The sequence below is a fragment of the Pogonomyrmex barbatus genome, unplaced genomic scaffold (genome assembly GCF_055798465.1).
Source record: "Pogonomyrmex barbatus isolate J1 unplaced genomic scaffold, ASM5579846v1 scaffold1, whole genome shotgun sequence".
Classification (NCBI taxonomy): domain Eukaryota; kingdom Metazoa; phylum Arthropoda; class Insecta; order Hymenoptera; family Formicidae; genus Pogonomyrmex; species Pogonomyrmex barbatus.
This window is the reverse complement of record NW_028297098.1, coordinates 16,485,173-16,505,310: the sequence shown is the minus strand read 5'-3', so window position 1 is coordinate 16,505,310 and position 20,138 is coordinate 16,485,173. Positions and strand designations below refer to the sequence as shown.

The window sequence follows — 20,138 nt, the reverse complement described above, 5'->3', positions numbered from 1 at the left end:
AAAATTATTACATTCATTATATAGAATTATTTCGTTGGTGTTTCGAGTTTTGCAAATATTATACACCTGATAATCCATATATAGACGTAACAACGGCAAATACTGTAACAATATGAAATGTACTTCGAATAATCAAGTTCAAGTTCTAAAATGAAATCTCCCGTCGAATATATTTTATAAAATTTATTATTTAATTATAGCTCAGATTTTAGCTTTTTATCGGAATTTTTTATGTATATTATTATAGATATTGCTATACAGCTACGATGTTTTCTTCGACGAACGATTTATCGCATCGATCACCTTGATCAACTATATGATCGTTCCACGTTCATCGGTAATTTATTCGCAAAGTTGATGTACAACAGATACGGGAGAAAACGTGGAACAAAAACTTCTTTGAAATCTTTTCAAAGTTTTACATAAATACACTCTCTTGCGCCGGCGAACTGATCGCAAAAGTAAACAAAAAGTCGCGCTTCTCTCGCTACTTTTTATACATTAAGTTAACTGTAGGAAAATTCTAACAATATTGGTTAGCGTAAGGTAGTTAAATAAATCTTTTTTTTTTTATTTCTTTATTACAGAGTAAGTGATTACACCCAGTATTTTTACCCAGGATTTACAAAGAGAGATGTAGAAAGCATATTTATAATATATTAATTAAAAAATTAGAGAATTTAAATACAAATTTATTCGCAAATTGTTTTTTGCCGCGTTACGTATCTTGCAGAAACTTTTTGAAACATTTTAATTAATTAATACATTTGCACTAATTGCAACAAACATTATTATAATTATAGTTTTAACAAGAAAATTAACCGAAATGACGAATAAATTTTGTAAAAACTCGAGTACTCTTTTATCGTAATATTGCACAAATGCTCACAAAAGTCTAGTCTTCACGAAGCTAATCGCTAACGTTATTAATTGCATTAGTCATTTCTGCGGAACGATCTCGCAGGTGCAAAAGGACGAAATACCCGGAACAAGGAGCTGAATAAAACGGATAATACGGCAAAAACGTTAATACGCGTTATAAAGCGCATAAGGCGACGCGAAGAGATAATACGAGGAAGCCGTAGCCCAGGAAAACCGAGGGCGTAAGGAATACAAAGCCTGACTCGTGCGACTGGTATATCGAGCACCTGTTGCCCCCTCGGGATCGGGATTTACATTTTCATAGAAGGGAAATGTAACAGTGTGTGCGTGTATGCGTGTATGGGGGCGTACGGTCCCTGATGTCTTCTAGTCATTAAGAAAATTGGACCTTAGGTGAATCAAGTTGAAGACCTTGCTTCTCGATAGCAATGCCGGTTCAGACGGCATTCTTCTCGATACTTCCTTCAAGTATCGCTCGTTCAAGTGGAACGTTACGATGCGATATCTATTTTGCGAGATAAGATGTAATCGATAAATAAAGTTGAAGAATAAAGAAATTTTTTGAAGTTCATCAACACTAAAAGATTTAAGATCATTGCGAACCATTTTTACATTTTTAATTAATATCTTTCTTCTTGTGTTAAAAAGATAATTTTTTAATTTTCTGACTTTTTATCAATTATTCTTTCTATTCTGGTGGATTAGTAAAGACAGAAAATATTTTAAAATCCTAAATCTCTTTAATACTAGAAAAAAATATTAATTTCAAATAATAGAAACGATCAAGAATAATCGCTTGTTTCTGACATTAATTTTTTCCAAGCGATAATGGCGGTTTATGTATATCTTCACAGTTTACGATAATAATTTATCGAGCCTGTTATGTTCTCTTTTAAAACTTTGCGTTCGCGAAAATGTGGGGAGAAATTTGTAGAGGCAAATGTACCTTTATTTCAGCGCCCGCGCGCGCGCTATTGTTATATACGGCTAAAAATAAGTTTTAAATAAGTTATCTCGAGAACTGAACTTTATAATTGTAGAGGGCAAACGAATTACGAAGCTCGTAAATAATTTTACAGCAACGGAAATTCTGCAACGGTACTGTCATTCCGAGTTCGCGATATGAAAAGCGCAAAACGAGCGCGTGCGACACAATTAACGCGGAACAGAGGCAAAAATCCCATCGAGGAGTCTCAGTCTTTCTTATGATGTAAGTATATTAATCGGAGCAAACGGAACTTTAAGTCGACTGTTAGTGATAATAGTTCCTCTCACGCTCTGTCTGTACTGTATACATGACTGTGCCGCCATGACTGTTTGTACGCTTGGAATTTAATTAAGTTAATTAAATTTGTATTCGCCGCTATTCCATGCACGTGCTGATTTACACGACGACGAATCGCAATAGACCAGTCGTTTTATGAGCTTCGAGGAGCGTTTTATTTCACTTTAATAATAATTGTACTTGGCCTTGTAGATGCGTAATTTAGTAAAATTCACATCGGCGATTTTGAAGCTTCCGGCATCGATGACCGGAATTATTTCAGAATTCAATTAAAATCAAAGTAGCAAAGACTTCCCTTCACAGTTTTCGTCAAGTACGTGTAAGTACGCGACACACGAGCACTGCGACGAAATATAGCTCGTCTTTTACAAATGTGCAAAAATGATGCCGAACTTCGTTCTGTGAATAGAGTAGAATACTAGGCGGTCAAAGTTCATCAGACGGTCAAACTTAATCTCGTCTATCGTCGACTCACAGCCAAGCCCGCGGGGAATGCGCAAAAGGGCCGTACCACGCTCATGATTCAATCAACCAAGTTAAAGCGAGCGAGAAATGACATGACACGAACGCGAGTCACTTTGTCCGCCGCTCCAAAAAAATGGTTAGCCTGTTGCAGCATTCTGCAACCGTGCGTGAATCAATTCGATTTATCACGCTCTCTGTTCCGTTAGTCTCCCAAAGCGACTCCAAAGGTCAATAGTTTTTCATATATCGTTAATATCTTAAGTGGAGCGTCTTTTGTCTGTAAAGAGAAGCTGAAAAAAATCATCATAAACCTCGAAATTATTTTTCAATGAATTTTCGAGCTCCACGAATCTTTCGTTGCAATTTTTTTTTTAGCAAATCTAATGAAACTTTTAAGTTGTAATTGGTTTAAAGCTAGATATTTTTTTTCTGAAAAATATCAAAATTATGTATACGTCATGAACATCGATCATCACGATGATTTAGAAAATCAAATTAAGGTTCCTATAATAAGCAACACTTGGAACAATTCTGAGTCTTTCACATTGTGAACTATTCTCGCAATATCATATTTTAAGTTTCAGAATATCCGCGCGGTGAACCTCGCGCTAACTTCAAAATTAAAACCTAACGACGGATAAAGCGAAAAGTTACTACCGTTTTTATCCAGTCTATTCTTATCCCAAGTCACGAAAGGTTTCGTGCACCTGTATACGCGAAGAGTTTTGTTATTGTAACATAGAGCGGTTGAAAAACACGAAGTTAAGTGTTATCTATAATTTTATCAGGATGAATTAACGGCGAACGTATACAGCGACAATAGCGACGAGAAGTGTAAAACCCGGCATTGAAATTTTTCACTACTGCGTGTCGTGATGATTACACGATAGCATAACTTCCCCGCTTAAACAAGATATTATACAATTATTCATAAAATTTTTTCAGCATATACTTCCAATAAAGCACGCTACTTTACAGGTATATTTTTAAAATTCCGCCGGCGAGAATGCAAAATTATAAAAAAAATGCATTACAAGATTAACTTGATTATGAAGAAAATATCATAGCGCATCATATAAAAGACTAAAATTGTAATTTTATTTATGTATATTAATTTATATATAAAATTTTATTATTATAATTATATTTTTATTCTTTGATTTTTATTTTTATTTCTTAAATTATACCACGTTATACTTGTTATTTTTTTAAAAAGTGTAAAATTTTTAAAGGCAAATAATAAAGATGTTGAATTAATTTAAAATTATTTAAAAAATATTTTAAAGTAAATAATATATCATCAAAACATTTTAGCATCACAAAGTTTCCTTCAGTCAAACACGGATATCAGAGTTAATAATAAATTTGGCTAGCTTTTCATGTCAATTAATAATGAAAATATAATATTAAACAAATAAATAAATAAAGCACAATAAATAAACAAAGTTTAATAGCGGATAATACAGTCAAAATAATACTAAATTGAATTTATTTTACAAAATTTTGGCCATTGATAAATTGTATTGAGATAAAGTCAATATCTGCTTAATCAAAATATAAAAGCCGCTGATAATAGTTAACAATTATAAGAATAATAATATTTGAAATATATGACAGTTCTTGTACATCAAAATTAAGAATCTAAATACATGTTATGAAAAGCATTATTAGAGATTTTTTTAAATCAAAATAATTTATAATGCTGTTATATTGCGAGAGAATAAATAATCTTTTTTTTTTCTTTTATAGCTAAAATGCTACTTTTCTTGCATAAATTCTTTGTGATTAGTTATTTTTCCTCCGTTGACGGATATAAATTGAAAAGAGACTTGACATTACTATTCCGTTTCGTTCCGTTCAGAAATTATCTGCACGCCAGCTGGTCCATATACCGCAATCGCACGGAGCATTTTGTTAGATGGTATTCACTGTGAGTCCATTGAAACGTCGAGCATCTTTTACGAGCATTTTAAGCATAGCGAATATAGACGGCGTGTCAAAGCATAAAGATGAATAGGGAAAATATGCTCTCATTCAGTCTTTCAATGGTTACACAAGACTAACGAATTCTTACAATTATTACACCGTGGTGTTATGAGCCATGATAAAATTAAAATTTGTCTCTCTTTTATACTACGTTTTTTTCAGGCGTCCCTTTGATAAAATCTCTCTAGGTATCTTTTAGCACAAAAAATAATATTTTTAAGCTCTATTCAAAGCACAGACAAACGCAAAGTTTGACGGCAAATTAAATTTTTCTATTGAATAAATTCGTAAAAGTTCCTTTTGGATTTTTACAAAATGAAAATTGCGAGCAAAATATGTAAAAATGTCAAAAGGAATAATGATGGAATCGCTGATACAGCTGGCACAAAGTCTCCGTTTTACCGGCTTCATCTTATGCAAACGTCGCCAGGATTATCGAAGGTGGACGGTAAAGAACAAATTGGACCGCGTACGTCGCAAAGTGTTCTTTCATGCCGTCGAAAAACGCCATTCAGTCACCGCACAGGTGCAGGCCGTTCCGACAATCGCCGCACGTCTGCGGCACACCACTCTGGGTGATTCGATTAAAGTGTCGCCTGCATTTTAAGGGGTTTTTGAACGTCACGTGCAAAAGTCCAAGCCGAGCGAGATGAAAGCATCGCAACGCGACGCTTTGTCCCGAAGAAATGTCATGAAATTTATGATTGACGACTCGTTGTTCTCTCGTGAATGTCAAACGTCATGTCTTCAAGTATGGCAACGGCATGTCAACCGAAATAACGAATGCGATGATCGCAACACAATGATTAAACCCAACTCAGCGACGCTTTCTGTGAATCGCGTGTCTAATTCTCATTCGGTCTAGACATGTAATTTATATCTCATTCATCAAGATTCGTTTCTTAATCGCGCATATAATATACTTATGTATACTTTTTCCAAATTGTCATCGCAAATATTTCTTCCAGAACGATTATAATCAAGTGGCTCGGTATCTTCTTCTGTTCATGAAATTTATCGTACTTCCTCTACACACAAATCTCTTTTGTTTTAATGTAATTTAAGTTCTCACAGTTTTATAATTTCGTCAAGTTGAGGACTAAGACAAAGTACGATATTCGCGGAGATGCACGCTCTGAAAACTAGAATGCACTTCTCCGGATTAAAGAAGGGAACTTGTGCAACCAAGAAATTTCCAACTGACGAAGAAAATCTAGGGATATGTAGAGATATAATAGTCATGAAGAGGGCAAAAACGTATGATCGATATACAGTATTTGTTATTCCAGTTTTATTAAAAGTAGAATCAGCGCACAGTTTGGATAATTTAAAGAAATGGTCGAAGCTAAAGTACTATAAATTATTTTTATTTGCAATTTGATGTCAAGCAAAGTTAATTATGATTGATATATTCTGTGTCATGCAATGCCGCGCGAAAACTGAATAATTTTACAAACTTAAATAGTTATCCCGTTTAAAATTAGAAGTTGAAATGTCAGCGACAAATGTGTCATTAAATCACATTTTTTCTCCGGGCAAAGATCGATATAAAATTAATTAGAAGCTATGGATAAATAAAAATGCAATGGTCTCGGAGCATAAAATTTTGTCTGAATGTAGACATCCGAAAAAAATGTTCGGATAATCAGATTATATCCTCAATATCTCAGTCGGTGATTATCGTCGCGCGTGAACCAGCATTACTGAAAATCGGTATTTATCATCTCGCGTATCTTTACGAGGACGCTTTCAGGGATAAGGGATAAGGCAAGAGAGCCGCCTCCGCGGAGAAGCGGAGAAACGGAAGCGGTGGAGTACGCCGAGATCCGAGGTGAATCGTGTTTAATCCAGCGCGATGTCTCGCGCGATCCATCTTTGTCGCGTCGCCGTCGAAGCCGTTCCCCCGTAGAGCGACTGCCATTGTCGCTTCTCGCACGGTTGTAGAGGGTGATCGTGAAATCACGCAAACGTGAGATTCCTCGATGAATATAAATTTTATTTCTCCCCGATGAATATTTCATCGGATGCTATTTCTCATCGCAATGTTTCAATTAACCCAATATTAAATACCTTGGTGAAATCAAGCGTTAATTAGAATTGTTGAAATAGCTCGTGTATCGCGGATTTATTAATGCACACCGATTAAAAGAAAGTCCATTGTTAATCGCGTTATTAATCTTCAAATCTGGCGCACCAAACAAAAATCGTCTAAGGAGAAATCGTGGACTTTTCGGTCTCCCTATATCGGCGGAAAGCGTGTCGCCGGGACCAGGTTCGCTTGTCGCTGTGCCTGCAGCCAGGTGGTACGAGAAGAGCGGCGGCATCACTGCGAACGACGACCGCCACCACCGTAAACTCGACAGTCCCCGACGTGGTTCTTGCTTGCCGTTGCCGCTGCCGCTGCGCTGCAACTGGGGGGGCGGAAGCCGGTTGACGCAGTGGGAGACACGGCCACCTGGGAAATACCCCTTAATGCCCGCAAAGCTGCCTCACTCTCGTATGTTTCTCTACCGTGCTCTCGCGGCATTTCCATTCCCCTTTCCCTTCCGCCGTTGTTCTCGCTTCTCTCTCGTGATTTTCCAGTGCTTCTCTCTTTCTCTTTCTCTCTCTTTCTCTCTCTCTCTCTCTCTCTCTCTCTCTCTCTCTCTCTCTCTCTCTCTCTCTCTCTCTCTCTCTCTCCCCCTTCCACCCTCTGTCTCTGCTTCCTCTCTACATTCTGTTATATCGTCCCTTTCGCTTTCTCTTTCATCCATTGTTTCCTGCTTCTCTTTCTCTCCCTAATGTTTCCCTTTAATATATCTAACCCTCTCTAAATCCTTGTCAGAGCTAGTAATAAATAATATAGAAGAAAGAATAATAAATTATAATGTAATTATTATAAATTTTCTCTATCTATTTGAAATTACTTAACAAATGTTTAAGAACTCTATTGCCATCAAAATAATTTTAATCAAGACAAGTAAGTATTTTTAAATAATTTAATCATAATAACATAACTTTGTGATAACACATACATTTATTTTGAATATATATTATATATTATATATTATATATTATATATATTATATATAAAGAACTGATAAAAATTCGGAAAATCAGGAGATTTTAAGTCCTGATTGAGGTGATATTTATTACAATAAGATTTATTTCTATTGTAGATAGATTTTTAATTTATTATTTATTTAATTACCGAGATATTTAAAAAAATATATAGCTCCAACTTTAATTAGTTACGTCGTAAATTCATAACAGACGTGATAACAAAATATAAGATAACAGAAATAAAACTCCCCATATATATATATATATAATTCAATAAGGGAAAGTTTTACTTATTTAACAAGAAATATAAGGTGTATACGATCACGGCTAGATCTTGATGCTTATAAAATGATTATTTTTATTATTTTATACACACATTTACACACACACACACACACACACACACACACACACACACACACATACACACACACACACATAAATACTAAATACTCAGCCGCGACCGTACATACCTTGTACATACATATTTCTTGTTAAATTTGTATTAAAAACAATCATAAAATGTAAATACTATATATTTCTCATCACTATATAATATAATTTGAAATATATATATATATATATATATATCGTCTAATTCGAAATTTATATATTCTTTCTAATTTTTAATATAAGATAAGAATTTTCCTACATTGATCACATTGCACACCGCGATAAAAGTAATGAACTTTAACTTTGGGTGCAGCGGAACGAAGGAACAAACGCTTTATGCGACGCAAGTCGACAGAACATGAAGGATAGTTCCGCCGTCTTTTCCGTAAAATGGAAGAAAGTATAAAAAAAACAGAAACTGGCAAACTATAAGTTTTACACCATCTGCGCGTTGTTCGGACGAGTTTCAGTTAACGGTTATACTTGGATATCATAAAATACTGCAAACTATCCAGGAATTAAACGACTTTGCTCCACACCACTTTTAAGATCTGCTCCTTTCCGGAAATTGCCGATAACAATTAAGCTAAAACCAGCCGACATACACGAGCTGTAACATACTTCTTTACATAGAAATATCGAAAAGATATAAAAATCTACCCATGAAACATTCGAATCGGGCATTATAAAAAAGGAACAAACGAATGACAAACGATTGCCAGAATCTCCTTCCACTAACAGATTTTCTGACAAACGGATTTTTCACGTTGATCAATTTGTTTCTGTCCGATGAGTGATTATTCCGTCTTCATCGTTGAAAACTCGTAATCCGAACACCCGGACATTTCTTATACATACATCGCGTTCGTTCTTCGCTATTTTCCATCTTGAAATTACTTTTTTGGCGTGGCGATATGGTCGTCTGTCGTCAATTCTCCTTCTTCTTCTTCTTTTCAACCTGGCTTCCGGGCGTTTCTTTGAGCAATGACAGCAGCAATTTGGTCAACCGGAAGAGAATGTAGATGAGCACCGCAAAGAAGATAATCAAAACGAGCGCGACGTCGATTAAATAACTCTGGTACCAGGACATATCTATACCATCACTGCGGAAGTAAGGTGCGCCGTTGCCCCGAGCGATGTATTCCGTCCACCATACCGCTGTCTCCAACGGCGCGGCAGGTCGATCACGGTAAGCTTTCGAAAGCCTCTGGGCGTTCTCACGGTAACTGAAAGCAGAGAAGGATACTTCGGTGAAGTAGATACTTGATGCATGCACTTCTTTCGTTTTTCTTTCTTTTCAACGCAAAAAAGAGACGATCCGCCTCTTTTATTTATTCCTTTTATATTGCGTGCGCTGCATTCAGATTCAGATATATGGAAATTATTAAATATTGGAAAGGAACAATACACCCCCCCCCCCCGTTAAAGGAATGATTGAAACTCTCGTAGGAAGCAGTGTCCATTTTTATTTGTGTCTAATCCGCGGAGGAGAGTCTCGGCATTTGGACATCGCGGTTCAACACCGATCGATCAGATCAAATTTGTCATTCAAATCGGAATGACGATTTCGGAGATCCCACGTTTGACAAAAGTGCGTATCGCGTCGGCCGGTCAGCGAGCAAATACACGTGCGTAATCGCCGCGAGATGCGCCGTGATTGTAGGACTGCGAACAAAAAAGCTCGCAATGACAACGGATAAAGAGAGGATAAAGGGGGCGGAATGACGCGCGAACAGCAAACGGACGACGGGGGAGGACGGTCGCGCTCGCGCAACCACCCTCAACGGACTCGAGCACACAATTTACCGATCGGTACTCTCCATTATTCGTGTTTACAGCTACAGCCCGCGAATCAACCTGATGCACCGCCGCGCCGCGTCCATCCCCCTGCGTATCCTATCCCCCTTGCTTCCCCTTCCTCTCTTCGATATTGCAGCACACCAGCCCTAACTCTCCTGTCACTCGCGCCGCTTGTGCCCCGTTATTTGCCTCGCTCAAATTCAGTTGCAGCCCCCGCGGTGGTTTTGAATTAACCATCAATTTTGGGCGCGGCCCCGACGCTCCCTTCCGTTCGGGGCCGCGCCTGTCGGCGGTCGTCCGTGATGCTTCAGGAGTGTCACAGATAAAACCTATGGGAGGAGGGAGATCGGGGGGGAGGGGGGAGAGAAAAGGGGTATTAATTTATCGCATCAGCCAGGCGAGATTGCGCAAATTATATCGATCGGTCGAAAATTGCCAGACAGTGTGAAAAAAAATTTTTCCCCCGTGAATTAACGAGTGTGAAAAATACACTTTTTTCCCCGAAGATAAAAGAAGATAGAAGACAGACGAAAGAGAGGACAGGGGAGCAAAGAGTCGGAGAGCATGTAGGACCGTCGCGCGAAATTTAACATCGTATAAAACGCATCCACCTTCTAGCTACACACCCGGGAGCGTTTCCGCCGGCCGCGCTTGTGTTTCTTTTTGCATTTACAAATTATCCGCGAGTGCGCGCCAGTCGGCCACCGAGCACCGCCGACGCATCAATATTGAACGTGTGACATTAACTACGGTTTCGTATTACACCGACACTCCGCGACGTACCAAGTGCGCATTCACGCGCAATTGTCTCGCGCATCTACGACAGTTAATGTGAGTTAATTGTCTGAACGAATATCACGAGGTTTAAAAATTTTTTTATAATCCAACAGCCAATTTACTTCACTTCTTCTCAAGTACTCAGCGGCATTATTCTTAGATCAAATCCAAAGATTTAAAAAATATATATTAGCCATTTGACACATCGCATTAGCTTTCTGAAAAAAAAAAATATCACAGTTAAGAAAATCATATTAAAGAAAAGAAACGGAATTAAAGAATTTTTTTTATCTCATCTCAAACATGATTGAAAAAGATATTATCTGAATAAGATAAATCTAAGCCTAGAAGATACATTTCACGAATCTAAAATTCAGAGATTAATTTTGTGAAACGTATTCTTCATTTATTATACAATGATCAAGTTTGATGTAATTCCGTCTACAATCAGAATTGACTTTACTTGATTGTCTCTTTACTCAACAAATAATAGCTCCAGCTACGACGCAGGTAGGAAAGGAAATCTAATTAGGCATAATTATCATAAAATGAGAGTGATCATAACACATTATGCGAGTGATCAGAATGTTAATAATGTCGGTAATGCGATAGAATCACATTGTCCCACCATATCCTGTCCAACCGCGTGTTTACAACGAAAAGTGTTCGCGTACGGAAGATGGAACGATGGCTTACGCCATCGCGCAGTTAATACGGTTCTTATCTTAAAACGGAGATCAAATTACGGCGATCTGAGTGTTCCGAGGAGCCATTACAATCGGGACACACCGTAATGGAAACGACGGCGTTATCTTCGACCTGATTAGAAGGAAAGAGAGATATGATTCACAAGGATCATATACATGGTGTCTTGGTGTCGCGCATCTTAATTGCGATTAATGTATTTGTAAGAAGCATTACTTTGTTATAGTATCAAGACACAAGTGACTTCTGACGTACAGATCACCGAAGATTTAAGAAATTTTTAAGAAATTGTATAATATTTGCATTTTTTTTTTAATTGTAAGTATAATTCATTAAAAGAGATATCTACATTGAGCTGAAGTATGCTTTTTAATTATTTTTATCTTAATTTATTTTTCGAACATAACTCGAAAGATTTTCAACGGAAATTCAATTTGCAGTTTGCTTTTTACAAATCTAGAAAAGGACGAGAAACCTTTGTCCTGCGAATATCACTGCGAAAAATTTCCAGCCGAGGGAAAAGCCATGCTGTGTCGGAGACACCGTGTATATTTCATCGATATAATTCAGGGAATAGGGATGTGCAGGCCGGCGGCCGATATATGCCGCTCGTAATTGCCGAGAAGTAGTTTTTCGCGACAGATATACCGCAGTCTGTTATCGGAAGCCGAGAGAATTATTTAGTCAGGAAAGTACTGAAGCCGATGTCGCGAAGTTACACCATCTCCCGCCGTCATCTCCGTTTCTAGAGGCCGACTCGTATCTCCGGGGGATCATAATTCTAACGATATCTCTCTCGGATCTTGTGGTCGTCTGCCGCGACGCGCTGCGCTGCGCCGCGAACTTACTTTTCCGACTTGCAACGCTATCACGGAGAAGCTTATTCCGCCACCTTCTTGTTCAGCACTCTTGGACGAGACTCACTCTCACATGTAATTCGAAATATATGTATCTCGCTAAAAAAAAAAAACAACTTAAAATTGCCTAAAAGTTGCCTCAAAATTGCCTTTTCGAGATTGAGCTCATCGCTCGGGAACTCAAATAATTTTTATCATTTTTTTATGTTCATTTCGGAATAGATTAATTAATAAATTTTACAGCGTATAAATATGTAAAGCGTATAAATATGTATAAATATGTAAAGTAATATATACGTATAAATATGTAAAGTAAATATGACTTTTTTTTAATAACAACCTAACGTTCATTCGATGTGTATAAAGCGCGATGCTAAGCTTTCAAATCATATTGAATGACGAATACGTCACATTTTGTCATACAAAAGTGTCAACTTTTATCGGTGTGTTAGCCGTATATTCGCGTGACAAATTCGTCCCTTTACGCATCGGATGCGTGACTCGCTGTTACGGCAGACGGAAGGCGGACGAAGTTTTCGCCTTCCGGTGGACGAAGTTTTGAAAATAGTTTTTCCCTGCAACTCTCTCTCCGAATTGACGTAATAGAAACTTCGGAACACTGCGAAGTCTCATAAGTCTCACGTATTTTCATACTTCGCGCGCGGACCAGTCCGCCGGCGTGTTACAACTTACTTTCCTAGCCGGCAATGCATTATGCTTACACTAGCGCGACCGACGTCATCCGTGTCGCGCATTCACTTTGGCCTCGCGAAAATCTATCCTCTGGCGAACATTAAATATAACTACGAACCAAAAGGAAAATGACTCTTGGATTGACGGTACATCAATCATCTTTATAACGATAATGATTTTGACTATACTCCTGACTCTCGTAAAATTCAATTAAAATTTTCTTAAAATTAAATAAGAAATAATAATAAAGTTTTGCTATTTATTCACATTTTCGAAAATAAATTTACAAAAATCCCCGGATCCCTGATCTCACTTTTAATCGAAGAAATATCAATGCGTAAACTTGAAAAGAATTATATCCTTCTCGATTCATCGCATCCGATATCCATGGATTCCGCGACTTTTCCGCGACTATCCTGTATGCGCACGGGGTTAACGACCGTACCGGAGAATTATAATTGTAACGCGACGCGGCTCTCGCATGGCGGTTATACGAGTGGGCCTCCCGAATACGAGCGTTAATTATATTTATCATTCGCAGGCCGCGCGCGCAGTTGACGCAGAATTCCGTGCTGCGCATTAAATAATAGTCGTAACGGTGCCAAATGTCAGATGTACTTCCGGCCGATAACAATTTCATCGCGTACACGCTCTGTATCGCCAGGTTGCCCCGTCCGACGGATCGTATTACGAAATTACTTTTTGGCGTGTACACGGTATTATTACAATGCCACCGCGGCCGGGGAGTGACATCGTTCATTCTCGCAATCAGGGTGCACGCGGGCGCGAACCGTGAACAGCTGCCAGCGAAAATGGCGAAAAACGAGCCGGTCGGATGATCGATCTCCGATTTCCGCCGGAAATACGTTCCCGAGCGATTCGACGAGCTTGATTCGGGGCGGTATCAGCTCCCCGGTTTCCGGAAGGAAACCGACCGCACTGCATATCTCATCTTACAATTTTTTCTAATTTTTTTCAACACTTATATGCGAAGATTCGTCAAAATTGGCGTAGAATTGCAGAAACAAATTTTTCGATGGATCGAAAAATTGGTTTGGCAAATAATTTTCGAGCGAGTATTTGTACTGTACTTGTACTGGAGTTTGGCTTCCGCGCAGCTGTTAACACGGAGGAACAAGTATATTCATCTGACTTCCTGCTCTTCCGCATACCAACGCAGATTTACGAAATCTAGACGATAATAACCGTGCGAAAATAAAAATTATTTAATGAAACAGAAAGGTAAACACAAGTTGGAAACAATTTATGATGGAAAGTTTAATTTGTTTTGCTTCAAACAAATATACCGTGAAATTTATCAAGTGGGAAAAAGTATACGCGCGCGCACGAAAACATATAACATATTCATTCATCACACATTTCACACACAAGCGGCATATATAAGCAGTAGCCCGAAGTATTCATCCTTAACTTTCTAATCGAATTTGATAAGTTTGAAATGAATTTTTAATTAATTAAAGTTTAGAACTGCTTTTCAAGTTGCTAGCGCTCGAAAATAAAGGATGTTTTAAAGAACTAAATTTCTAAGATGCGGTTAAACACGAAAGTTCATACAAAGATCAAAATTCGAATGTAAAAACGTTCGACTTCTCGGGCAAAACTGAAAAGAAATTTTCCTCCTTTCGCCTTCGTGTGCCGCAATTTCTTTCCCCGCCGCGCGTAAAAATAATACAAAATCGTGGTTCGATCCGACCGAATCGAGGAGTAAACCGAGCAGATGAACCGACTACATTTTCCCGGTGTCCGCTCGCGTATTGATATTACTCGCGAATCGCTGTAACTGTGCGTTCTCGCGAAATACTCGCGGAAATTCGCGCGCGCATGACCGGCGGCGGTGCGCCAAACTAATTGGTAGACCAAAAATAGAAAAGACCGATACGTTATGCTTGCAGCTGACGCAAACAGCGCCCAAATCCGCGATTACAATATCGCGCTAACGGTACGAGCCCCGTTTGACATGCACCCGTGTTAGTTCCCGTAATGCACGCGAGTGCACACACGTTTATGCGTTTGACAAGCATCGTCTTCTATCCACGAGCTGTGAGCTGGAAATATGATTTCGGAAGTACTTCTAATAATGAAAAGCAATAATCTTGATTATTATGTTGTTGTTATTAAATTATTTAATTATTTTTATATACAACATATGTATTTTACGAATGGATTATCTACACTTTTTCTTTAAAAGTATCTATGACAATTTTTGTATAAAAGATTTGTATCAAACTCTACGATTTGGAGTAAAGTTTGTAATTTCCATTAATAATTTCACTATTTTATCAATCTGATTTTGACGAATGAACGTATATTTTGGTATTCCATTAAATAAATATATTACACATTATTATAATATTTGTAATATAAACTTTGATATATTGCAAGAGTACAATTACATACTAGAATTAAACCATTTTTTGAAACGGAAAATACGCGCGAGATTAACCAATCGCGTTGAACGTTTAACGCGTTGAAGAAGGAAAAATATTTTCATGGCAAACAATATTGAACCACCCTTTCGTTAGACTCGTGCTGCGAAACAATTAAAAACGGATGTTGCATCGTTGGTCATGTTGTTAACGACAAATATTTACGATATTTACTCGCGTTTGTTTTACGCCAATTTACGTGAATTTTGCGCGACAGTTACCTGCCAATTTATATCGATTGAACCATGTTATGCAACAATGACATTTCCAGCGAACTGAACGAAATATCATATAATACCTAAAGAAAATATTCGTTTCGTTATATCGAAATTTGTCTATATTGCAATTAGATAAATAATATGAACAACTTGAAATTCCAAAACCTTATTTCTATAACATGATAATACTTGTTGATTCCAAAGCCATCTTATTTCATTCGAATGGTGAAGTGCCTTCAATTTTCTCTAAAAGAGAAAAGAGTAAAGGTACAATGCAAAATTCATCAATAACGAGCGATGTGTTAAGAAATGATGGATCGAATAATATGATTGAACTCAATCGCGCGCCGATATGAGAATTTTAATCTCTAGAATTTTAATCTAGTCGCGACGCATGTCGTAAACGAGCGTTCCGTGATTTCGATAAAAGACAAATATTGTGCTCGAGATTAATGAGATGCGGCAACGAGGATGAACGGGGATACGCCACCGCCAAAAAGTGTCGGAAGCCGGTCGACGGGGTTAAGGAGCCGCGACGAATTTACGGACGCTGTCCTCCTCAGATCCTGGCGAAGAGGACATATAGATCTTTCCCCAGCGGCATCTTCAGGGCGAGTGCCCACGGGATCCCAGATTCTTCATGAATGAGGTGAGGATCGTTTCTTGCGAGAGAATGCCTTTCTTGCGCCACGAAACGATTTATGTTCACAGGAGATTAAGATAATGATGAAAAAATGAGCGAATCATGAATCATTAAATCCTCAACGAATTTTGCTTTTCCTCCTTCTCTCTTTTTTAGATTTTTCCAAATAAACTAATTACCGCAGCAACGATGAGAATTACTTTTACTTTCATAAAATCACTTTTTCTTTTTACTTCTTTAATTCTACTTACTAATAATTTACTTCCAGTTTTTAGATTTTTTACATCCTATCGAAATCCTATTCGATTTTATTTTCTAAAAATCTAACTACATTTTTTTAGATTAGTTTGTACGGCATGAACAGTCGAACGGCGACGCCGTGCACACCCTTTCCTCTTCACACGCACACATTCTACGATGCTGGAGTGGCCCCCGGGTCCGAGTTCCGATCCAATTAGATTTTTAATAAAAGTTTACCCGTCCCGTCGCGAGTCACGTACTGGCGTCCGTCCCTACGGGTTGAGAAAAAGATTAACTGGTTCCCGGAGTAACCAACCTTTTGACACCGACCATCGACCGAATGTCTTTCCCATCGGATTAGCTGGGTTAAAAGACTCTTCCCGTAGTTTCCCACTGCATCGCGATACGAAGCTGTCCCATTGCACTAGTCTATATTACCGTACAATAATTTCGTCGACGACAATATTCTGCCGATATATCTCGCTGATATACGGGATATCCCAGCGGAACCTCCCATCTTAACTTCAACTCCAATTCCATTGCAATTGAAGTCGATTTTTCCGGTGACTTCAATGACAGGCGCCGAATGGCCTTTGAGGGTCAAAATAATTGCGCAATTTTCCTGGCGAGCGTACCGAACCGACGAAATTATTGTAGTTCAATCCATTTAATTTCATAATTATGCACACTGCGAGTATCTCGTTTAATTAGCGTTCAATCATAATTACCGGCGACTGCACGACGAGCCGCCAACGAACCGGTAACGATACAATTTCATTCGGTCGTCGATGATCGCGTATTGTTATACTATTTATCAAAATCGCGATAAAGCCGGCTGGATCAGGTCTGGCCAAATGATCGAGCAATTATCGCCGGACTGCCATTAATCGGGAGCTTTACTCGGCAAATAATTCAGTCGCAAATGCGTCTCAATTGTGAGGCGAGGTCGGAGACGAAATAAACAATTTCGAGTAAAAACAATTTCGAATTTATTAGTGTAGAGGGAAGTGTGTGTTTATACTAAGCATAAATTTTTCTAGTTCACTGCCCACACCCCATTTAACTAACCGCGATCTTGGTCGCTGTTCCGGCTACGATAACGCGCCATTGCATTCGCACCCTCCACTTCTTCTTCTACGTTCTCTCGACCACCCGCGGCTTGGCGGCCACCGTGCGCATAGACGCTGCCAATGGCGCAGCAATCTTTATCGACAATTCGTTCGCCAGAGACAGCCGATGTGCGGTACTCTCCTCCAAATAAGTATTTCCAGTTGGAAGATTGAGCGGGACACTTGGCGGGACACTTGGCAACCGTCGCCGATGCATAAAGATCGAACACCGCGCCCAATTCTACTCTAAATTATCATGTGCCGAGATTCTCTGGGACATAAGATCTACATGTACGCCAGCCGGATGCACACTGGGTGTCTCAGAGCTCGTTTATCTCTAGATATCTTCGAATATACAAAAAGAATTACAATTAAAAAAACATTTAGATTCTAAATGAAAAAATAATTAGAATTGAACTAGAAATGAAAATTATAATCTTAGGAAAGGCAACTTTTTAAAATAAATATCTTTTAATAATTAACAAGTATCAATATTATTAATTTAAAAAGTAATGACAGTATGAAGAATCCTCGCAAGTTTAATCTTTTCAAGATCTTTTCGCGTTCATACGCAAGGCCTTTCTGATAGGAATAAAATATTAAATCTATATAATCTCTAAAAGAAATCATTTAATTCTTGATCTCAGAACTTTAGAATTTTAACATTTAAAATTTATAAATAAAATAATAAAATAAATCGCCCAAATTATTATATAATATATAATAATTTTAAAAAGTTGTTGCATGAAACACAATTTCCTAAGATTTTTGAGATCACTGAATATAACTTTTAAATATCAAAATTTAATATAATAAATTTACTTTTTAACTTTTATATTGCAATTTTACATTTTAAACTTTTGTCATAAAATTCGAAAAAAGTATTGAAAAAATTAAATCAAAAAACTAAAATTTTTTAAATTATAAAAAGTTTTGACATTTCAATTATTTTTTCAATGTAACAATTGCAATTTTAAATTTGAGAATTTAAATTTAGTTTCGAATTTAAGGATAATTAATTATTATCTCAGTGTGATCACACCATTTTTTAAAGATTAGATATTTTCCATGTTTTGAACATTCACTATACTGAGTTCGAAAATCCTATAAAGCCTACAAATCCTATAAATTTTATGAAAATTAATTAAGTTTAGGAAATGAAAGAAAATTATTCAAATATGTATCATTCGTCCTGAAAGGATTAAAGCACGAAACTATCAGAAATTATTAAAATTCCAAATACATATTTTTTTCGCAATACTGTAGCATTTAATATATTGTCGCTCACACTTGATTTCAGTTCGATTGATGTCAGGAAAAATCGGATACACCCGGTACACTTGCGGAGGCAATATATATATATATATATATAACCGATCTGGTTCCCCGGAGTCTTCTCCTTCGTCGGGTGCTAGACGGCGGTCGGGAAAATCCAATCGCTTTCCGGCGATATACGTCTTTGTAACTCGATAAGTCGCCCGGGTAATGCGACCGAGGGAGCGGACCGGGGGAAATTTCGTCGCGGGGGTAGCGCACGGTGGTCCTCGCGGAGCTATGTGGGGGATGAGATCAAAATCTGAAAATATATATCTTATAACGTTGCGCAGAGACATTCGACCCCTTGCGCGTTTAAACGACCGACGTCATCTTGAGAAAGTTTTGGGAAAGGATTTCGTTCCGAAAGAGAGAATGCATCAAACTTTAGATTCAATCGTATTCAATATCCGACGGATATTGAACCAGCATCCTCGACAAAAATCTTATTGCTACAAATTGTTGCTACAAATGTACAAAAAATATGTATTATCTCTTCATAATGAATAATATAATTAATATAATAATAAGTCTGATAATTTTCTATAGCATATTCTACAAATATAATTTCTGTATCTCTTGTATAATTATATTTGAATATACAAATTATGTATGTACAGATATACTCTTAACCTTGTATAGAACCTCGTATAGAATTTTTAAATTCGAGTTTTTGTTTTGTTTTTTGTTTTGTTTTGTTTTTTTTTCAATTAAAAAAAATATTTGGAATTTAGAGATATTATGCGATCAAGATTAAGAGTGTAAAGAAGAAGAAATAAAGTTTTTTTAAATTGTATATAAAAAATCCAAGTCTCTTATATAAGCAATATAAGTACATTAATTATGCATTATCATGGCAGTTAAAATCCCTTATACTGCAAACTCAAATATTTCTCAAACATTCACGTAATTTGTATAGCGCTAAATACTCTGTAATCCGTTTTCGAAATAGCGAAATTCAGCTTACAATGTTTTTCTAGCCATGCACGAACTCTATCGCCAGTCACACTTCCGTATTTTCTGTATTAATCTATTCGCGGTAATCACACGAATGTACACCATTTCGATGCCGAACTGGATAGCGGGGTTTCGCTCTCGCACGTAATCGAACGGATAAATCCGCAAATAAAACGAACCTAATCTCTCGCAGCTCGCGCAATTCTCTTTGCACGACGTGCATATTTTCACTATAATGATTCCTGTCTGGAAACTAACCAAACTTAAAGTTCAGTTCTACAAATTAATTCGAGAAAGAAAGTTAATCATTAAAAATAAAAAAACA

The 20,138-nt window shown here is 37.4% G+C and overlaps 1 protein-coding gene across 2 annotated transcripts in view; it reads right to left on the bottom strand.

Moving 5' to 3' along the window:
- The window catches only part of LOC105432303 (UDP-glycosyltransferase UGT5), a 70,763-nt gene that overhangs the window by 21,212 nt on the left and 29,413 nt on the right, over window positions 1-20,138 (bottom strand). Inside the window, exon 3 of one of the 2 annotated variants that reach the window (XM_011647048.3) lies at window positions 7,471-9,279. The exons of the other annotated variant lie outside the window; for it this stretch is intronic. Within the exon in view, the coding sequence (XP_011645350.2) occupies window positions 8,982-9,279 (298 nt within the window). The 3' untranslated portion in view covers window positions 7,471-8,981. Of the gene's footprint in view, window positions 1-7,470; window positions 9,280-20,138 lie in introns of those variants that run through there. 2 annotated transcript variants of the gene reach the window in all.